The sequence below is a fragment of the Sorex araneus genome, chromosome 3, assembly GCF_027595985.1.
Source record: "Sorex araneus isolate mSorAra2 chromosome 3, mSorAra2.pri, whole genome shotgun sequence".
NCBI lineage: Eukaryota > Metazoa > Chordata > Mammalia > Eulipotyphla > Soricidae > Sorex > Sorex araneus.
Window position 1 is genome coordinate 185,745,886 of NC_073304.1, and position 20,437 is coordinate 185,766,322.

A 20,437-nucleotide genomic window follows, 5' to 3' on the forward strand; every position below is an offset into this window, starting at 1 on the left:
CCAGCCCAGACCCACTCTGCACCCATTCCAGGCCCTAGAGACACCTAAGAGCTGATAAGGGAGTTGGGTCACAATGAGGCACATGGCAGGAAAGGGGGTGCGGGGAGTCACAATCCAGAAGTGGCACCTCTTATATGCTCAGATAGCCCTTTGTCCTGCTTCTACCTGCAGCTCTCAATCGATGGATTCCAATCCTGGGATGTTTTGCTTTTTTTTTTTTCCTTTTTGGGTCACACCTAGCAATGCACAGGGGTCATTCCTGGCTCTGCACTCAGGAATTACCCCTGGCAGTGCTCAGGGGATCATATGGGATGCTAGGAATCAAACCAGGTCGGCCGCATGCAAAGCAAATTCCTTACCCGCTGTGCTATCACTCCAGCCCAGTCCTGGGATGTTTTGGTCTTGGCCCTCTGACTCCAGGGTGGGCTTGCCTAACTTTACACTTAATTCCTGATCTGAAAACAGCTATAGTCCTTAGACAGCCTTCATAGGTATGGAATCATGCATGAATAATTTCATTTCCTTCTCCTTTGAGACTTTTTTGTTTGTTTTTTGGGTCCCACCCGGCAATGCACAGGGGTTACTCCTGGCTCTGCACTCAGGAATTAACCCTGGCGGTGCTCAGGGGACCATATGGGATGCTGGGAATCGAACCTGGTTCAGCCGCATGCAAGGCAAACGGCCTACCTGCTGTGCTATAGCTCCAGCCCCTCCTTTGAGACTTTGGAGATTTAGGTAGCCTGTGGATATACCCATTCATGTCTACTTGGGACCAAGGAGTGGCAGAGTCACTAGATAGTATGTGCCTTCTCAGGGTCACCCCACTGTACCTTTGTGTTCTATTTCCCTGCAAAAATGTTCTCTTGCACCCACCCTACACAACCCTTTCCTTTTCCTATGAGGGATTGCATCCCTAACTCAGTAGTTCCTGAGCCCACTCACACCTCTAAAGACTAACTTTTGAGCAAGACCTTGGAGTTGCAGCTCTAACAAATCAGCTTCAACCACCCTTTTTCTAACTGCTCTCTCCATCCAAATTGAAAATTGTTAATTTTTACTTAAAATAAAAACACACACGTGAAGGGCCTGAGCAAAAAGCACAGTGAGTAGGGCATTTTCCTTGCATGTGGCCAACCTGGGTTTGATCCCTTGAGTTCTCCCAGGAGTGATCCTTGAGTGCAGAGTGAGGAGTAGACCCTGAGCACAACCAAAAAGCTAGAGACAAATCAAACCAACCAAACAAAAAACCCACATGAGAACCAGGAATATGACTCAAAGGGTTGGAACACATGCTTTTGCAGAAGGAGGCCTGAGTTGGATTCCCATCACTATCCAAAGCCAGTAGTAGTCCCCTAAGCACCATTAGATAGGGTCCAAAGGAAAAAAAATAGAAAAAATTTTCACAAAGCACAAAATAGATATGGTATAGGAATCTGTGATTTGAACCAGGGTTATCACAGGAGTCAATTAACATGGTGTTCTGAGGAAATCATTTGTTTACACAAATAGAAAAAGGGTAAGCCAATAAACATTTCCCACCAAGCTTTCAAATGTTATGTGTGCTTCAACACATACTCACCTGGCATCAACCGAAAATGATCAATGTTGTTAGTTGAACAAAAATGAACGGAGAAGCAGAGCCATTCCCATAAAATCCTATCTGCTCAAATTCCAGGAACAAAGTTGTTGTGAAAAACGAGGCTGGCTTCCTTCATTCCTATATGTACTCACATGGCTCTTTGTTCTCAAGTTGTGTGTGCACATGCATGTGATACCAACCATAAGAATGGATGAAATATGACTAAATTTACATGACAAACTGAGGAAGGTGGGGCTGGAGCAATAGCACAGCGGGTAGGGTGTTTGCCTTGCATGTGGCCGACTCGGGTTCGATTCCCAGCATCCCATATGGTCCCCTGAGCACCACAGAAGTAATTCCTGAGTGCATGATCCAGGAGTGACCCCTGTGCATCGCCGGGTGGGACCCGAAAGAGGGAAAAAAAACACTGAGGAAGGTGGGAGAGGTCGCCTCAATGGCAGATGGGAATTCTCGCCCTTGTGGGGAGGGGGGGAGAGCATCTGAGGCTATGAATTATGAATGCGATCCCTGGTGTTCATGGGTCCAAGGAGATTCCTCAATCTGCTCATTTATGATGTGAATATATGCTAAGCAGGCAGGGGAGTCAGGTCAAAGCAAGCTGTGATTTGGTGGTCATGCTGGCCCAAATTACCTCCTCTGCCCCAAGATCACTTAAGGGGGCAGGGATTTCAGGTTTTGACTAGGGAAACAAGAAGGACTAGATGCCCTCATTCTCAGCCACCTATGCCCAAAGAAACCAAGTCTGAGGAAGGAACTCATCTCACCTGTAGGAACTAGGCCTCCGAGGAACTAGGGCCAAGGAGTGAGGGTTTTTTTCTCTTCAGTGCCTAGGGATCTGAGGTGAGAGTTTGTGGGGTCTCTGTGCTTAAAAAAAAAAAAGACTGCCAGCAAGATAGCCCGAATGTTTAGAGAGGCTGAAGAGATAATACAATAGGGAATGGTGCTCAGTCTGCATGTAGCTGACCTGGGTTCAATCCCTGGCACCACATATGGTGTCCTGAGCACTGCAGCAGTAAGCTCTGACCACTGCTGTATGTGCATGCCATACCCCCCAAAAAAAACCAAAAAGGCTGGAGCACATGCTTTGGCGTACAGGAAGCTGGGATACATCTCTGAGCAACTCCTGAGCACCAAACCGAAAGTATTGTTGGGTGTGGCCAAACTGTTCCCTTCAAACACACACACACACACACACACACACACACACACACACACACACACACAGAGGGGCCGGAGTAGTCGTACAGTGGGTAAGGTGCTAACCTTGCACATGGCTGACCTCAGTTCAATCCCTGGCTCCCCATGTGCTTCCCCAAGTTTGCCAGGGGTAGTACAGAGTAGTGCAGGAGTAACCCTTGAGCACTTGCCAGTGTAGCCCAAAAACAACAACAACAACAACAAGACAGACAGACCTGGGAAGATGCTCAGGATAAGACCTGGTGAGACTCAAAGGTCAGTAAGTTTCCTAAGGGCTCTAGATCCTGTTGTCAGCGAGATAGGTCGTTCAGTAACCCTGCCTTCTGAGTGCTATGTGGCTCTACCCCCAGCCAATGCTCCCCACATCACCACAGATCACCTCCTCTCTTCTTTTTTATTCCTCTCCCAGTCATCTCTCAGGGAGTGGTATGCCCAGTCTTTGCTGTGCTGGACTTGGAGGCCAGAGGGTAACAGTGGGTGATGGCCTCCACTTCCCGGGTCAGCTCCCGAAGCCGCCGCCTCACATCTCGGGCATCATACTCTATTCGGGCTGCAGAGTGGCATCGTGAAATTTCGGGGACATATGCTGGGCCCTGGTTGGGTGGCGGAGCAGGTGGGTCCTGCGAGCTGGGTTCCTGCTCTGGCTCAGCACCCTCTCCTGCCCCTTCCTTTGGTCCCTCTCCACAGTTACTGTGGCTCAGGACCCTGGGACTGGGAGGTGGGGGATTCACAGGGTATACATAAGCCTCTAGACCCAATTCTGAATGCCTATCTATGTGGGGGGACCTCTCCACTACGGTCTCCTGGAAGTGAATAGTCTGGGGATGTGTAGCATCTGGGTCCCAGGGAACCCAGAACCCCTTAGTGGTTGGGCAGCATCCCCAGGGCTGGGGACCATTCCAGTTGTGGGAACAGATTGCTGGGTGCAGGTGTGAGGGTTTTTCTTCCTCCTCCTCCTCTTCCTCTTCTTCTTCCTCCTCCTCCTCCTCCTCCTCCTCCTCCTCCTCCTCCTCGGCCTCTTCCTCGTCCTCCTCAGTGTCAGGGACCTGAGTTTTGGAGTGGTGGGTGTGATGGTGATGATGGTGTCGAGTAGGTGGGGGGGTCAAAGTCATTTTCACAGGGTCCAGGGTACACCGAAGGTGGACTTCCGTGGGGCTCTTCTCCGGGGGCGGCTCCTTTTTCTCAGGTGTGGAAGTCGGAACCTCTGCGGATGGGGAGAGGTGAGAAGCTGTGTCCTCCGGGGATGGAGGGCAGGGTGTGAGGAGAGACGCTGCAGGGCTCTTGTGTTTGGGGGGAGATTAGGGAGTGGGGAGGGGCCAGCGTAGAGCCAGGGCTAGAATACTGGGTTTCTACCCCTCATACACCCTAACCCTCAGTCACTACTTACCTTTCTCACAAATAATATGGAATATTTGGTTTAAGATGCCACGAAGTCTGTGCCAGAGCTAGATAAGGGAGGACACAGTGACCCTAGGTAGGCCCTGGCCATGAGGCGTGGCCCTCCAAGCCCTCCTGCAGACACCCTCCCACCTGGTCCCCCCCTGACCAGCGTCACCATATTGATGCTGATGTTAATGCAGATGATGAGGCCCAGCAGCAGCAGGATGGAGTTGCCTACGTCCTGGCAGTTGTTGGGGTAGGTGTTGTGATAAGAGGTCCATTGGGGCCGGGGCCACTCAGCCATGGTAATGGGGGTTTCTAGGGCCGCTGGGGCCCCTAGGCCCACTGAGCATACAGTACCCTACCTATCCCAGAGGCTCCTGTGGGTCAGCGGGTCATAATGATCTTAGATTTTTCCCTCACAATGTGCTAAGAGGGAAAGTCCAGGCCCACGGTGGACCTTCCAGCCTGGGCCCAGGCATCAGCAGAGGTCAGCCCTGCCCCTTGTGTGCCTTCAGTTGGCCACTCGAACCAGCCCACAAGCTCAGACCTGCCTGGGCTCTGTCCCCATCAGACCTCGCCTGGCCCTTTCCAGTCTCAACTTCCTTAAAAAAGAGGGTCCTAATCAATTTTTTTTCTTTTTGGGTAAGACCCAGCAATGCAAAGGGATGACTCCTGGCTGTGCTCAGGGGAACCACATGGGATGCTGGGAATCGAACCTGGGTCGGCCACGTGCAAGGCAAATGTCGGCCGTGTGCAAGGCAAAAGCCCTACCCACTGTACTATCGCTCCAGCCCCGCAAGGGTCCTAATCTTAACTTCCCATAGAACCCCTTACTCAACATCCACCTCCCATCTCAGATAATGCTGCCACTGGCCGCAGTGGCCGCAGGCTCCAACCATTCTCCTCCACGGGCAGTCGTTTTCTCCAAGTTGCTGCTGGTGAGCTCCCCATCCGTCTGCTAACATTACAGCAGGCACAAGCAACAGTTAAACTTTTATATTTACAATATTCTCTTCATCTTTTGCCAGGTTTAAAAATGTGTACAGAGCTGTGAAGGGTTGGGGTGGGGACACAGGATGGTCAGGGAATTGTTCTGGTGAGAAGGACTGGGCATTGGAGTCCGTGGCTGAATCATGGGGTCCCCTAATCCCCTCCATGCCCCATTTTTTTAGGGGGCATCTGTCTAACAGGGTTCAGGGCCCAGATCCCTAGCATTTAAAGGGCATGGCTGTTTGGAGAGGAGCTAGGCCAGGCAGGGGGAGGGTCAGAGACAAACTATGTTTCCATGGATGGGGTAGAAGGGAAAACCAGGAGGCAACGTTCTGGGGAGCCAAGGCTGGGAATTCTGGATGTAGGTGTCAGTGGAAGCACCTCACTCCCAATTCAAGTTTGGCACAAACCCACCCAATGCCAGCAGGGCTCTCTCCTTCCCTATTGGTGCCCCTCACACACCTCTCTGATGGCATATAGTTCCCCGGAGGCCCCAGCACTTCCTGCTTGGTCCCAGCTGGGCATCGTCTCCTTGCTCCCTGCGGGTCTTTCCCGAGTCCATACCCCACTACATCTGTTCCTCAGCACAGTGGCCTCCTTGGGTCCACCTGTCCTGCAAAAGCCTTCGCCCCTGCCCTGCCTTCCTTCACCCTCCTTCCCTTCAGCCCTAGTGACTGAGGGCTGGTCCAAGAAGGGGATGGCCCAAGATGGGGATGAGAGGAGCTGGTCTGACACCAGGACACAAAAGCTTCAGAGGAAGAGGGCATGATGGAGAACAGAGGAAGAGAGAAGTGCGACATGAGACGCAGGTGGGATCCCATTAGCTGCCAACTCCCGCCCCGCCTGCCCCCTCATTGATATGCCCTGGCCTGGAATTGGGGGAATCCTTGGCACATTTGGGGATTCTTCCACCCTCAAACCTACCCAGTTTGGCACATATGAGCGGTGGTCCGAGGACTGAGGGGAAGGCTGTCCTCAGACCCCAGTGAGGGCTTTGGTCAAACATGCATGGCCTCTGTGGAGGGCAGGTGCCACATGCCCTCCCCGCAGGGTTTGTATATCCCCCCTCAGCTTCAAGTGTGCTCCCTCATCCTGTGTGAGGAAGAAATTAAGTGCTGGGCGCGAGGTGGGGGGGCGGGGGGTAGGGGACACAGGGAAGTGCTGGAGAGAAAGGGGTCATCTGCATGGGAAAACACACATCCACATGCAAAACCATGTTTCCACTCAGAGAAGTGCGCCCTGGACCCACGGGAAGACGATTCCCAGGCACGACAGGGATGCTCAGATCTTCTCCCTCCCTGCTGCAGGAAATCTGTCTCTCTGGAAAACTTGTTTCCTTGGACTTGTGCCATGGGGGGAGGGGAGGGGGGCAAACATGCTTTGCTGGGGTGGGGGTGGCGGGGCTGTGGGGCAGGGAAAGGGCGGATTTCCTTGCCACTTCCCAGGCACAACCCTATGCTGTCTGGCGGCCCAGGGTCACTGTGTGTACACACACACACCACTTCTGGGGTCTCCAGGGATGGGGAGGAGGAAGAGAGAGGTGAGAAAAGAGAGAAGGGAATAGGATTGTGGGGTACAAATCCCCACAGAAATTTCTTGAGGGGGCCAACATGTGTCCAGGGGGGCAAAAAAAAACCTCACCCTGCACATGGGAAAACATACCCCCTGGTGAGAAAGCGCACCTCCGAGGGGGCAATACTTCCGAGTTTCCGTATACCCAAGACTGGTGTCCCAGAGCGGGGGGAGCAGCCCCCTGTTGTTCAAAGGCCCAGGTCCAGAGAAGAGAAAGGGCCTCTCTGCATGGGAAAATACACGTCCCGGTGAGGAACCCCGTGTCCACCTAATGCTCCTTGACATGTGACAACTCCATGAGAAAAGCCTCTTGCCAAATAGTCCTCCCTGCCTTCCAAGGGGTACTTCCTGCCGGGGGGGCTAGAGGGCCGGGGAGGAGGGCCTCCCCAAGCTGCCCCCTATACCCGAGTGGTGGAATGGGGGTGGGGTAGGGTGTTGTTGTGGCTGGTAGCGGTGGGGGGAGGAGGGGGAAAGGGCCCAAAGGGATGAAGGGAAGGGGGCGGAGGGGGTGGTGGTGGCCCCAGGCCACTGGGCAGCAGGGTCAGGGCCCCCGGGGCCAAGAGAGGCACATCGTCTGGTGCCCGGCGCAGGGCCAGGGTGTAGTCGGGCGGACAGGCAGGGCGCAGGGCCTCGGCAGGGTCCGCCCCCACGCCACCACCCCGCTTCAGCTGCAGAGATACCAGCTCCTCCTCTGGTGGCAGCTCTCGGCCTGCAGCGGGGAGCAGGGGGCCAGCTCCAGGCACGCCAGAGCCTGAGCCCCCTGGAGGGCTGAGTCGCCTGCATCGCAGCTCCTGCCTCCGGTCCCTCTTGTAGTAGAGGGCGGCAAAGGCGAGGATGTTGAGGAAGAGGAGGGAGGCGCCCACGGCCACGGTGACGCTGAGCTCCGTGGAGTAGTCTCGGGAGTCCCCGGGGAAGCGGTCATAAGCCCGGGGGCCCGGCTCGGGCTCAGGCTCGGGAGGCAGGGTGGCAGGCAGCGGGGGCCGGCGGGTGCCCGGGGCGCCTGGGGGCGGGCGAGGTGGCCAGCGGGTGGTGTAGGGGGGCAGGCGCGTGGTGGTGGTGAAGAGCTCCGAGTGCAGGTTGTGCAGGTGGGGCACGAGCTCCAGCCAGAAGGCCACCTTGTTGGCACGGTAGTTGTCCCGCACGCGTGGCTTCAAACCAATGTGCAGGTACTGCTTCTCCTTGCTGTTGAACTTGCTCCACACCACCTCCTCAAAGCGGTTGGGCTTGGTGTGGATGAACTTGGTATCCTGGGGCACCGGCTGGTTGGGATCGCTGTGGGCAGGGAAAGGAGGAGTGAGGGCGAGGCTCCAGTGGGGGTGGGGCTGGGGCTAGGGAGGGAGTTGGAAGAATGACAGAGAGCCAGGAAGCCGGGGAGTTGGAGAAAAGAGACAGTCCCAAGAGGATACGAAGAGACAGCGAAACTGCCAGAGACAGATGAGATGAGAGATAGCCAGCGAGAGTCAAGATGAAATCACAAGGGAACGGGAAACAAATGCATAGGCAAGAGGCTGGAGACACAGCACAGCAGGTAGGGATTCAGCAGGAAGACGGGGGTTCGATCCTGGCGTTCTATATGGTTGCCTGAGGCCCGCCGAAAGTGGTCCCTGAGTGCAGAGTCAGGAGTAAAACCTGAGCACCGTTAGGTGTGTCACATCCCCATCCCCCAAATACGAAAACAGGAGAGACAGGGGGATAAAATCTACAATAAGGAAACAAAAGGGCTGGAGCGATAGCACAGCAGGTAGGGCGTTTGCCTTGCACGTGGCCAGCATGGGTTCAATTCCCAGCATCCCATATGGTCCCCCAAGCACCGCAGGAGTGATTCCTGCATGCAGAGCCAGGAGTAACCCCTGTGCATCGCCAAGGTATGACCCCCCCCAAAAAAAAAGGAAACAAAACAGAGAGGAAAGGAGAGGAACAATGGATGGTAAGAGAAAGCATGACAGCAGCCCTGACAATGGACACACCCCTTCTAGTTCTAGATTCTGCTGGCCAGGAGCATTCAGAGGGACAGAGCTGGGCAGCGAGAGAAGGGACTGACATCAGGGAAGGAGACAGACATGGAGGCAGAGCTAGTAGCGAGGGAGCCCACCCCCAAAAGAACAGAGCTCTGTCTGGTCTGCCAGCTGCCACATCTCCAGCAAGCCCCCCAGGGTCTGGAACGGAGGGGGTGGCCGGCAGGTGTCTGAATCAAGGAAGAGAATGTGAGTGGTGGAAGGAAGGCTGAGTGTGAGTGAGGAAGGGGGGGTGCACGCATCTGTCTGCAGGGTATCCCACCCAGTCCCTCTGGCCCTCACCCAGTCTTGGCGAAGTTGGTCCAGTAGGTCATGACCACAGCGCTGAGCATGACATCATTCTTGGAGAAGTTGCAGGGGAAGAGGTCAGTGGCACCGACCATGGGCACGCCAAAGACATAGGGCAGTTCATCCCCGTGTGCTGCATCTGCCCACTCGGGCCTGCCCTCAGCCTGGCAGTGGTGGTAGAAGGTGTAAAAATAGACAGGGGACTGGTAGTCGGCATGCAGCTTGGCGGTGGCCACAGCTGGTGCCACCCACTGGTGGTCAGTAAAGAGTGCCAGCAGGGTCTTGCGCCGCATCTCACCGTTGTCACGGTCAGCCCAGTCTGTGTACATAAACTTGATGGTCTCACGCAGCACATCTTTGCCCTCGGGGTAGCCATACAGGTTGTCCACAAAGTTGGAGACTGTGAAGTCAAAGGCGCTGGCAGACACGCCGTCCTCACTCTCTGCAGAATCCTCCACGAACTTGAGGCCCTCGCCTTGGTTGACCCCGATGAGCATGTCATAGTTGAGGAATTCTCCCTGCTGCATGAGGATCTCAGGGTCATCGGGGACGACGTCACCGTCCACCACGGGCCCGAAGGCAATGTGGTAGCTGGGGAGAAGGGGTCAGGATTTCATCACCTGCTCATGGGCCCCCTCAGCTCAGAGCCCACACCTGGGCTCTCCCTGGGCTTGGCAAGACCTCTCCCCTAGACCTCTCACCACGTCTCCCCTACGGCAACTCAGGGCGCTTTGCCTACACTTTCTCTGTTTAGGAACCTTTACTTAGAGAAGGTGTTTTCTTTCTTTGGGGGGGAGGGGGGCTTGAGCCATACCCTGCAGTGCCCAGGGCTAATTCCTAGCTGCGCTCAGGGATGCTTAAGAAGCCATATGCAGTTCTGAGAACCAAACCCGGACCAGGTGCATTATAAAGCAAGTTCCCTACCTGTTATACTATCTCTCCAGCCCAGGGAAGAGAAGCGATTGCCGCTATAGGAGCATAAAGCACAGGTTTCCTTGCCACATGGAAAGCTGGCAGGTACCTCTCAACCTCAATCTCTTTGTAATCAACAGTGATAGCCTAGACCTGGTCCTCTCCCACCCCCATACCGGGCAGGTTGCACGTCCTGGTCCACCAGCTCCCGGGAAGGCTTCCTGCGTAGACACTCCACAGCTTCAGCACTGTCCTCTCGGTCACAGCCCACCTTGGCTGCCAGGAGCCGCGTGTATTTGAGTGGCTGGTAGTTGACAGACCAGCTGGAGATAGCAGTGCCACTCTGGGCGATGGCCTTCTGGAACAGCCCTAGTGGGACACGCAGGCTTCAGGCTGGGATGTATCAATCAGCCCAAAGAAGAACAAAGGAGTGGCAGGGTAAGGGGGGTGAGCAAGGAGAAGGGGAGGCAGGTTGAGGAGGTAGCTGGTACCTTCTGAATGGTGGGAGAGGATCAGAAGGTTGACACAGGAGGCCCCTGCCCCAGACCCAAAGATGGTGATGCGCTCCGGATCGCCCCCAAAGTGGGCAATGTTTTCACTGAGCCAGCGCAGGGCCTGAATCTGATCCAGAAGCCCATAGTTGCCTTTTGCAGCCTGGTCCCCAGTGCTGAGAAAACCTGGGGGTAGAGGAAGAAAGGGAGTTCCCTGGGGGTGTCACAGTGCCTGTGCCCCTTATGGAGCATCTCAGTCTAAACGAGAAGTCATTCTACTCTTTCTGAGTTTAGAGGCACCCCCCGGCCAGCCCCACCCCTGCACCCCCCCAGACTCCAGCCCTTTAGAGTTGGCTGCCCACCCTCACCGAGCACCCCAAGTCGGTAGTTGAGCGTGGCTACAATGACGTTGCCATAGGCAGCCAGGACGGAGCCATCGAACATGTTTCCAGTGCCCTCCATGTAGGAGCCGCCGTGCAGAAATAGCATCACGGGCTTCTTCCCAGAGTCCCGGATATCTGCGTGGGGAGGGAGCGGGCAAGTGGGCCGGGTGGGGGGAGGGGTGGAGGACAAGGGCACAGTCAGTCCAGAAGCAGCAGCACCCAGCTCCTAGGCCTGATGAGGACCAGACAGGAGCTCAGGGAACATGTCACTCCCATCCCTGGGGGGGCAAGACCGGATTCCCCTCCCTCCCTCCCCAGCTAGTCCTGGCAGCAGGTCCCTCCCCACTTCCTGCCAGCCTGCCCCACAGAACTTCTCCAAAAGCCCAGGAGAACTTCCATGAAACCTAAAAGAGGAGGGAGGTGGGGGTGGTCCTCCCCAGAGCATCTGCCAGATTTACCCCTTCCCATACATATAACAAATGTCCTTTCTGCTCACAGGAAGGGTGAGCCCCCAAGTCTGGAACTCAAGCGAGAGATGCTGGGAAGGCCCTGGCATTTCCTCAGCCTTAGGTTTCACCTCCATGTAGGAGCCTGTCCTGTGGCTGAGGGGGTGCCAGGCCCTAGGGTCCCTGGGGGCTTTGGCTTGGTCTTCTCCCCGTCCTAATTCCTTTCTAGGTCACCTCCCCAGTTACCATGGCAACCCCCAGCCTAATTACGGTGTCAGGAGGAGGCAGGGTGGGAAAGAACCTGCAGGATGAAGTCAGGGTACAGTTTCCTAGTCTCAGACCTCCCTCGAACTGGCTGGAGTTCTGGATTTTGCCATGGACCCGTCTCTGGCCATGTTTCCAAAGAACCCCATAATCATTGACACATGTGTCACTTCTAGGCTGGATTAAGGGGTGAGGTGCTTAATTCCAGAAGAGACTGAGAGTCAGAGAGGGCTTTCCAGGGCCCCCAAGACTATACTAAGTTCCCTCTTGCAGCCCCTTCATGATTCAGCTACTGTGCCAGGGCTGGGGTCACCTCTGGCCCACAGGCCCTCCTCTTAACACTACTTCTCTTGCTGGGGTACTTGGCAAACAGTCAAGCAGGATCTGGCCTCAACTGTTGGGCCTCTGCTTGCCTCTCGTCCTGCTAGAACTTTCCTCCTGCTACAACATCAGAGAAGTCACTAAGATACTTCTTGCCTCCAGTCTCTGCTCTAGCTTGCCTCTCACCAGGAGCTCCTCCACGGGACAGTCCCCATGTCCTCCCTAAATCTTGTTCTTCTTCCAACAATTCCCTCCCTTTAAGGCCCTGTTCTAAAAGTCCTCAATTCTCACATCCTCCCCACCCAGAACCTCCATTCCCAGTGGGGTGGGGGGGAGGGGCAGGGAGGGGAAGTCAGAAAGGGAAGGAGCCGGAAGGGGGCCAGGGACAACAAGAATTCAAAACCAACAACAAAAAAAAACAGGATCAAGAAAGAAGAAAGAAAAAACAACAACCAAAAAGCAAGAAGCTCTCGGGGCAGAGTCAACAAGAAAAGAAAAAAAAAAAGAAAAAAGAAAAAAAAAAGAAGATCCAGTTTTGGAAAAAAAGAAAAAAAGAAAAAAATCTTTGCATATTTTTTCCCAAAGTTTTGAGATAAAACTTCAAGATATTGGGCCCTCTTTTCAAAAATTTCCAAATTCCTTAATTTGCTTCAAATGCTTGCCTTTTCTATGTCTCTCAGGCTTTTGGAAATGCAGCAGACTTCGGATGTTTCAATTGTAGTCAATTTGCCAACTGAAAATTTTTTTCTCAAATGTAGTTTTGCTCCAAATTAAAATTGCTTTTTCAAATGTTACATTTCATGGTTCAAAATAATCCAAATTTCATTCAGGCCCTAAACATTTTATCCAATTCTTTTGGTTTTTGACAATCCAATTTCTTTTTTTTTTTTTCCACTTTATTTTCGCCATGTTTGGCTTTTCTTGCCGATTTTCTAGTGGGTCCAACATTGTTCAAATTTTGTTTGAAGTTTTCATAATTCTTTTTTCCAATTATTAAAATTTTTTCTTTTCTTTTCTTTTTCGTTTTTAGTTGGGGGAGTGACTGAGGGGCCTGAAGGGCTGGGGGCTTAGTTAGGGGCGTCCTCTTTCAGCAACCACATGCAGCAGCGGGGTTTTAAAATCTACCTGTGTCTGGCGGATTGAGCGTCGCCTCGTCACGTTTTTTTGTGAGCGGACCTAAGACCGGGAACACAAAACAGAGAAAAAAGGACAATTTTGTGGGGATAGACGGGGGGGTCAGGGGAGGTAGTGGATGGGGAGGGGAGGAGAGAGAGCAGAAAAGGGGAGGGTGAGAGGGGGGCAGAAAAAATAAGCCAAAAAAAGCAAAATTGTTTGCAAGAAAAAGAAACCAAGAAAAGAGAAAAACGTTTCTACAACCCAATTTTGTTCCCCTCCCCGGAAAAAGTCATGCCCCAAAGAAAAGGCTGATTTGGGGGGGTGGGGTGCCTGAGTGGGCTGAGGCCTGTCTTAAGACATATTGACTGGGCTGGAAAGGATTTGGTTGTCCAAGTGTTTGCTAATTGCTGGAAATGAAACAGTGTTAGAGGTGGGGGTGGGTGGGAAGTGGGGAGACTGCTGGGAGCCCCAGGCCAGCTGAGCCTCCAGGACCAAGCACCTGCCTGCTCCCCCAGGCTCTAGGGTGGAAGGGCTAGGACTCTGCTTCCCTCTGGACAAATCTGGAGGGCAGAGGGCAGGAAGGGGCTCAGGAAGCAGCCCCACTCCCGATCCCTCTCCCAGCTCCTGCAAGCACTCAGCTCCTCACTGGAGGGCTGTAGGTAGATCTGCCCAGGTTTGTCTGCCTGACTCCCCGGCCTCTCACCCCACCTGCACTTCCAGTTTACCACATTCATAGGCCTGGCTTCTCATCTCTGCTCCCCAATGTGGGTCAAAGCAGGGAAAGGGGTCATCAGGTCTTGCCCTCCGCTCCACCTCTTTCCTCTGCACCCACCCCTGCCTCACCACCCCCCACTTACCCAGGACTGCTTTCCTCCCCGCCTCCACCCCCGCAAATGGTAAATTTCCCACCAGGGATACCAGCACCCCCCCAACTCTTCTGAAAGCCCGCAAAGTCCCCTCCCCTATTGTGGTTTCAGTCCACAAATAAGGAAGAGGGAACATAGTGGCCTGAATCATTTTGACACCTAAGGAGGTATTAGGAGGCACAAGGTGTCCCCACTTTCCGGGATAATACCCCCCTCCCCACCCCACACTGGGCCCCAAGTTTGATTAGAGGCTTCATTCAGATTGGGTGCTGATCAGAGGAGAGCTGGAAGCCTAAGGAGGTATCTCCAGGCTGATTGGTTTCTCCTCAAGAGCATTTGAGACCAGCCTGGGGAAGAACGGACCAGGAAGGCCCATTCTCCACACTGGCAATGAGGGCCCCATGGAGACCTACTGCACTGGAGCTTGCTTGCTATGGCAGGAAGGGAACAGGGATCATCAGCAGGGCATGGGGACACGTGAGACTATGAAATGTAGGTGTGTGTCGGTTGTGGGTGGAGCGAACCTCTCCCACCCAGAGCTGCTGTGAAGATTCAGTGAGATCACTTAACTGTGCCAGGCTGGCCCTGGGCATCAGGAAGGTATGGAAAAGGTGGTACGGGGGTAAGGTAGACAATTTACTTGGAAGTAGTGGGGTGGGCTATCCACTGGTGGGAAAACGTTTAGCAGATGTTTTGGGAGCGGGAATGAGAGAGAGCCCACTGAGGGGCACATTGAGGTGAATAGTCTATGTGGAAGAACTGGGTTCTCTGAGTCACAGCAAGAGGGCACTGTAGCGGGTGGCTCAGAGAAAGGCAGGGGATGTGGAGTAGATGGTTCTCGGGCAGAGGGGGCTTCCAAGGGAAGGACATATGGGCTGTGTTGGGGCAAGTAGTCTGTTAGGGTACTTGGAAGCTGGGTGGGATTAGAGTAGACGATGCTTCTGTGACTAGTGTGTGGGATTTCGGGAGGCATAGCTTACAAATGGGAGTGGTAGTACAGGTGTTAGGGTACACTGCTGAAGTGGCTAGTCTGTAACAGAGTGTGTGGGACGGGACACGAGTGGGTGTAGTTATTCTGTGATAGGCATGAAAGGATTCTGAGTGCAGCAATGGAGGAACAAGATCTGTAAGTGGGGTGGAAGGTTGCTACATGTGCGACACACATACCTAAAGGGATATACCTGAGGGATGTACAGACGATCTCTAAGCAGATCTTAGGGAAAGCGAAAGTGTTTGAGAAGTGTTGAGGGTGGAGCTGAGAATATAGCTAAGGGGCAGAGTCCTGCCATATGTGAAGCCCTGGATTAGAGTCTAGGGGAGGGGGAAGACAGATACAGTTATGTACAAGAACAAATGATGAGAAACATCAGGGTGCTGGGGCAGGGATAGTCTTGCTGAACACAGTCCAGGCGCAGTGACTAAGGTGTACATTCAGTTTTGGAGGAAGGGGCTTGTGGGCTACACCTTGCAGTGCCCACAACTCACTCCTGGCTCTGTACTCAGGGATCATTACTGATGGGACCAGAGACATCGTATGTAGTTCTAGGGATAAACCCACATGGGCCACATGCAAGGCAAGTCCCCTACCCACTGTACAATCTCTCCAGCTACATCCTATGTTATTAGTGTTCCGGTGGACATGATCTATACCGGGGATATTGGAGAATATGGATATGTGCGTGATACAATATAATTTCAGAGACATGTAGGATATACGCTATATAAAGGTACCGGGAGTTGTGGTATGTGGGGTGTCAGAGCACATGGTCACTATATCCTATTAGTTGGGTACATGACCTAAGTGTTGAATAGCTGAGATTTTTGCTGTTAGAGGATGTGACCACATGACGTGCGGGTACTAGGGGTGTAGAGTGTATCTACAGAAGACCTGGCTCTGTGTGTAACGTTGTTGGAAAATGGCCTGTGGGGGGATACTGCAGGAGTGTCCGGCCTCTGAAGAGGTGTTCGGAGGTTTTGTAGTGATATGGGATGTTAAAAGGCGATAGGGCCTGTTGGGTGCTAGAGGTTGGCTGGTTTCCTACCTGTAGTTAGGTGGAGTGTTCTGATTAATCCTCATATGCAGAAGGTTGGCAACAGAGACTGACCAGGAGGAGCACGCTGGAGTCTGTGAGCCAACTACAGTGACCCAGAAGGTTCACTGATGGGCTCAGGGTTCCAGGGAAGTGCTGACAGGGAAGCAGGAGCTGTGCTATGAATGGTGAATGGAGGGGCCCCTGGGGAGGATGCTTCAGGTGCATGGGGGGAGGGGCCTGCATATGATGACAGAAGGAAGTTTGTGCACCCTGGGCTGGGGCAAAGAAAGAGTCTGTTGTCCCTGAGGTGTAGCTGTGGTGAATGTGGGTCCTTGGCCACAGACAAGCACAGGCCTGGGGTGTGAGCAGGGACGGAGCTGGAGTGGGGGCAGGGGCAGGTTGTGGATGTAGCCACACCACATTACTCCCAGGGGCCACTCAGTGTGCCTGGTACCTGCTGCTCTGACTGCCAGAAGAGTTCTCTGTGGGCACAAGGAATGTCTGTGGGGTTCACATCTGGCAGGCACCTCTAGCGCCCACAGCGGGGATACAGAGCCTGCAGGCACACGCTACCTCGCTGCCCCCACTGGAGCCCCACTCCCAGCCACGGGGCCCCACCAGTGCTTGGGAGTGTATGTGGGCATATGTGGGCTGCGTCCACGGGGTACCCGACCTGGTGCCCACGCCCTTACCGTCCTCGGTGGGCACGTAGAGATTGAGGTACAGGCAGTCCTCGCTTTGGTTCTGCACGTAGGTGGCGGCCGCCTCCAAGTTGTCGGTGAACCACACGGGCAGCATGATGGCGGGCAGCGCCCCGTGCAGGTTCTGCGGGCAGGCGGGCGGCAGGGTGGTGGCGTTGCGCACGCCGGGCCACGAGGCAGGGGCCTCAGGCGGCTGGAAGCGGCGGGCGCCCAAGGGTGGCGTGGCGTAGGGCACGCCCAAGAACTGCACAACTGGGCCCAGGATCTCGTTGTTGAGCTCGCGCCGCACGCCGCGCACGCGCCCATAGGCCGTGTTCACCACTGGGAAGCGCTCCTCCCCGAGACCCAGGTTCGGGCCGCCTGGGGGGGCACCGACACTGCCGGGACCCCCTCCTCCCCGTTGAGCCCCCACCAGCCCCATCAGACACAGCACCAGGAGCCACATGCTGATCCGGGGACCCCCCCTCCCTCCCCGGGACCCCCCCCCTCGGAGAGAGAGAGAAGGGGGGGGAGAGGGAGGGAGGCCCCCCTCGCCCCAGGTGGGAGGAGGGGGCGGGGAAAGGAGGGAGGAGGGAGGGCGGGGAGGGACCTGGGTTAGACTGGACGGAGCAGTGGTCTGTTCCTCTCCATGGAGGGGACAAGGGGTAGGGAAAGGGAAGGGAGTGGGAGGAGGTGAAGGTCAACCCGACCTGCGGGGCCCGGGTATGCAAGAGACAGACAAGACAGACAGACGGGCAGAAAAATACAGAGAGGTGAGGAAAGGGAAGGGAAATTGGAGGATGGAGCAGACAGAAAGGAATGGGAAAACATAAGAGACAAGTGGTTAGTGACTTGGAATTCAGATCAAATTATCCCTTTCTTCCACCCACAGGACCCCTGGCACCTTCCTCCACCCTAGCAATCTCCCAGCCTCAGCAGGAACCCAGAGGAAAAAGGATGAGGCTGAGATTGAGGGTGGGGTGAAGATGTAGTAAAAGTTTAGGGCAGAACCAGAGTGGAAGCAATCAGCCCCCCCTCCCCCGCAACCCCCAAACATGCTCCCTTCCATCTGCTTTATCCTTTCCAGGGACTCAGGAGTCCCAGTTCCCACTCCCTGGGAGGGATGAGATAGTCAAGGAAGAGAAAATAAAAATACCAGCTCATTAATTAGCAGGAAGTGGTAGATTTGTTTATACGTGTTAATTACTCCTGAGCTGTAATTTCATGCCACTGAACCCTCAGCCCAGGCCAGACTTGGTCTTTTTCATTTGGGACTGAACAAACCCAGCATCTTTTTCTCCCTTCAACCTCCTGTTCCCTAACGGTTTGTGAAGATAGGGGACCTTTTCCCCCCCAGGCTCACTTAATGTCTTCCCTCAGAAGTTAAGGTGCCTTGAGACAGGGACTAGAGTAGGGAGGGGATATTGGAGGGGCAAATCCGGGGGACATATGCATGATCCTGCAGTCGGTTGCCGGGCGACGGGATGCTGCCCGCAATGTTACCTCGGTAACGGGCTGCAGCTTTAACCCTGGAAGGGGGTGTCTGGAGAAAAGAGGGTAAGGGGCTCGCTTGGTTATGAGGACCATTTAGGGCACGAGGGGGTATAGAGCAGAAGCACAGATCAGAAGGCTAGAGTTTTCCCTAACATTAGCAGGAGGGACAAGTATATATGTTGAGGGGAATGAGAGATTGGGGCTAAAGAGACCCCCAATAGACCCACAAATCACATACTGCAGGCCAGTCAGTCTAGTTCTAGTGACCAGACCTCTGGCTGGGGAGAAGAGATGCTGAGGTAGATTTGAGGGGCATTAGATGCACCCACTGATGACTACTCCTTCCCACACTCGGAAACAGCCATGGACTCCAGGCACCTCCTATTCTGTGCCAGGCATCTGGACCCGTGTCGGGGGCAAACCCTGGCTTTCTTCTCATCTTGAGTCCCCTCCCCTTCCCCTTGCCAGCCCTTCCACAGTTTTGCTTGGATGCTGGGTGCTTAGGGCAGCAGGGGCAGGACAAGGGAAGAGATGGATCCAAAGAAGCAGACACCCAGGTCATTTCAGCAAGCCCCCACTTGTCCTGTCCCCCCCCCCCCCGCCCCCAGCCGCCAGAGCTGTTTGCTGACGCGGGGTTTTCAGAGCCAGGCGCCAGCCCGCCGGTGGCTCTCTGCAGGTGTCAATTTATTCCAGAGCTGAGGACACAGGAGTCCTTACCACACACACACCCAGTCATGCCCTCCCTCTCTTCGGGTCCTCTTGAGCTCCTGTTCCCCCATCACCTCAGAGGGCTTGGGACTGGCTCCCTCAGGATCTGCTCTGTCCATGCCAGGCTGGGCTCTGCCTACAGGGTGTCAGCCTCCTCCTCCCACTAACACGGTCTGCCTCTGTCAGCCCCCAGCCCTGCCTTTAAGGTACTCTGGGTCCCTGGCCTCCTCCTAGTCATCTTCTCTCTTCTTCACTCCCACTGGAGCCTTCCCCCTCCATCTCGCTCCTCTCACACTCCCTCAGAGCCTGGCCTCTTCCAGCCTTCAGTCTTCCACCTCTCAGTCCTTTCCATCCTTCTTCTAGATCTCTCCTTGGTGTCCTCATCTCTTCAGAACCCTTCCCCAAATTTCTCCCTCCATCCCCTTCTTTTTCTCTCCTTCCCTCCCTCTCTTCTCTTTCCCTGTCTCCCCCATTTTCTCTCCCTGCTCTCCTCATGTCTGTCTGCCACATCTTGCTCCCCGTTTCTTCTCCCTATCCCTCTGCTTTGCTCTCTCTCCATTACTGTCCAGCCCTGATTCCCCTAGTCAGGGAGAGTTGAGGGACGGGGGCTCTGGCCGCAGGCGCCCCCCCCTTCCTGCAGTGGGGAAAATGGCTTGGCCGGGAAGGGGAGGAGGGGGAGGGGGAGATGGGAACACACGGGGTCTGTAGGCCCATTCAAAGGATCATTCATGGGCTGAAGAGAAGCAGAGACAAAGAGACCGAGACGCAGAGACACGGCAAGAGCATCCCTAGGCGGAGACACGCAGACAGAGCAGGCTGGGGGAAACTAGGCGCAGGGAGAGCAATGGGGAGAGGGAGACCCCAGCGGACCGCCACGCAGCCCCCTCCACCCTACCCAGCTTAGCTCCTACCTGGCTCAGCCCCGGGGCCGTGGTGCCTCCATCCAGGGCTCCGAGTAGGGGGCGGGTTGGCTTAGGGAGGGGGGCGGCGGCCTCTGAGCCCCCGCGGTCCCGCAGGCGCAGCCCCCGCCCGCAGCGCCTCACCCGGCGGGGGAGGGGGGATCGCCCCAGCCCCGGGGGGCGGGGCCGGGATCCAGTCGATCCCCGGGCGAAGGAGAGGTAGCGGATGGGGTCAGGAGGAGCCCCAGAACAGGGATCCCCGCAGTGGGGACGGTGGAGAGAGGAGGGGGAGACGGGACAGAACGGAATTGAGATCCACTGGCTCCGTGGGCCGGCTCCGAGGGATCAGAAGGCGTTACAGGCGGAGGATCCTATGGGATCGGGTGCGGGAGGAGGAGTTCACGGCAATCTCCAGGGGCCTGGAACCTGGGAACGCAGGACCCGCGGTGCAGGGGCAGGGATCCAGCCGGAATCCTCGGGGAGGGGGGAGGGATCTAGTCGATCCCGAGGGCGGCGGGAGGGGAAGGTCCGGGGACTCAGAGGAGGGCGGGAGCCGGGTCTGGAGCCCCGGGGCTGGGGTCGGAAGGGCTCTAGAAAGAAAGTGGCTGTAGGAGGCGGCTTCGGGGGTTGCTCAGCAGCCGGGAGGCCCGGACTCCAGGAACCGCGCGCCAGGGCCCGCCCGCCTCGCGTCCATCCCAGCCCGAGAGTGATGATCCGCCGGCGGAGCAGCCGCAGCAGCCCCGCGCGTCACCGCGCGGCCGCCTCCCCCGCCCCCTGCC

The 20,437-nt window shown here is 55.4% G+C and overlaps 2 protein-coding genes across 3 annotated transcripts; both read right to left on the reverse strand.

The window, feature by feature from the left end:
- Positions 1-1,436: 1,436 nt before the first annotated feature.
- On the reverse strand, positions 1,437-5,695 carry SPEM1 (spermatid maturation 1). Its single transcript, XM_055132206.1, has 4 exons — positions 5,633-5,695; positions 4,344-4,538; positions 4,185-4,242; positions 1,437-4,001 (listed from the first exon to the last, which is right to left on the reverse strand). The coding sequence occupies exons 1-4, from the start codon at positions 5,693-5,695 to the stop codon at positions 3,214-3,216; spliced, it is 1,104 nt and encodes a 367-aa protein (XP_054988181.1). The 3' UTR covers positions 1,437-3,213.
- Positions 5,162-20,376, reverse strand: NLGN2 (neuroligin 2). Of its 2 annotated transcripts, XM_004604877.2 has the most exons (8): positions 19,671-20,375; positions 16,570-17,267; positions 12,988-13,038; positions 10,817-10,966; positions 10,449-10,634; positions 10,134-10,326; positions 9,040-9,636; positions 5,162-8,014 (listed from the first exon to the last, which is right to left on the reverse strand). In XM_004604877.2, the coding sequence occupies exons 2-8, from the start codon at positions 17,021-17,023 to the stop codon at positions 7,141-7,143; spliced, it is 2,505 nt and encodes an 834-aa protein (XP_004604934.1). In that variant the 5' UTR covers positions 17,024-17,267; positions 19,671-20,375; the 3' UTR covers positions 5,162-7,140. The 2 variants fall into 2 exon arrangements, with proteins under 2 accessions (XP_004604934.1, XP_012787389.2); XM_012931935.2 differs by lacking the exon at positions 12,988-13,038 and having other exon boundaries at positions 19,671-20,376.
- Between the last annotated feature and the right edge of the window lie 61 nt (positions 20,377-20,437).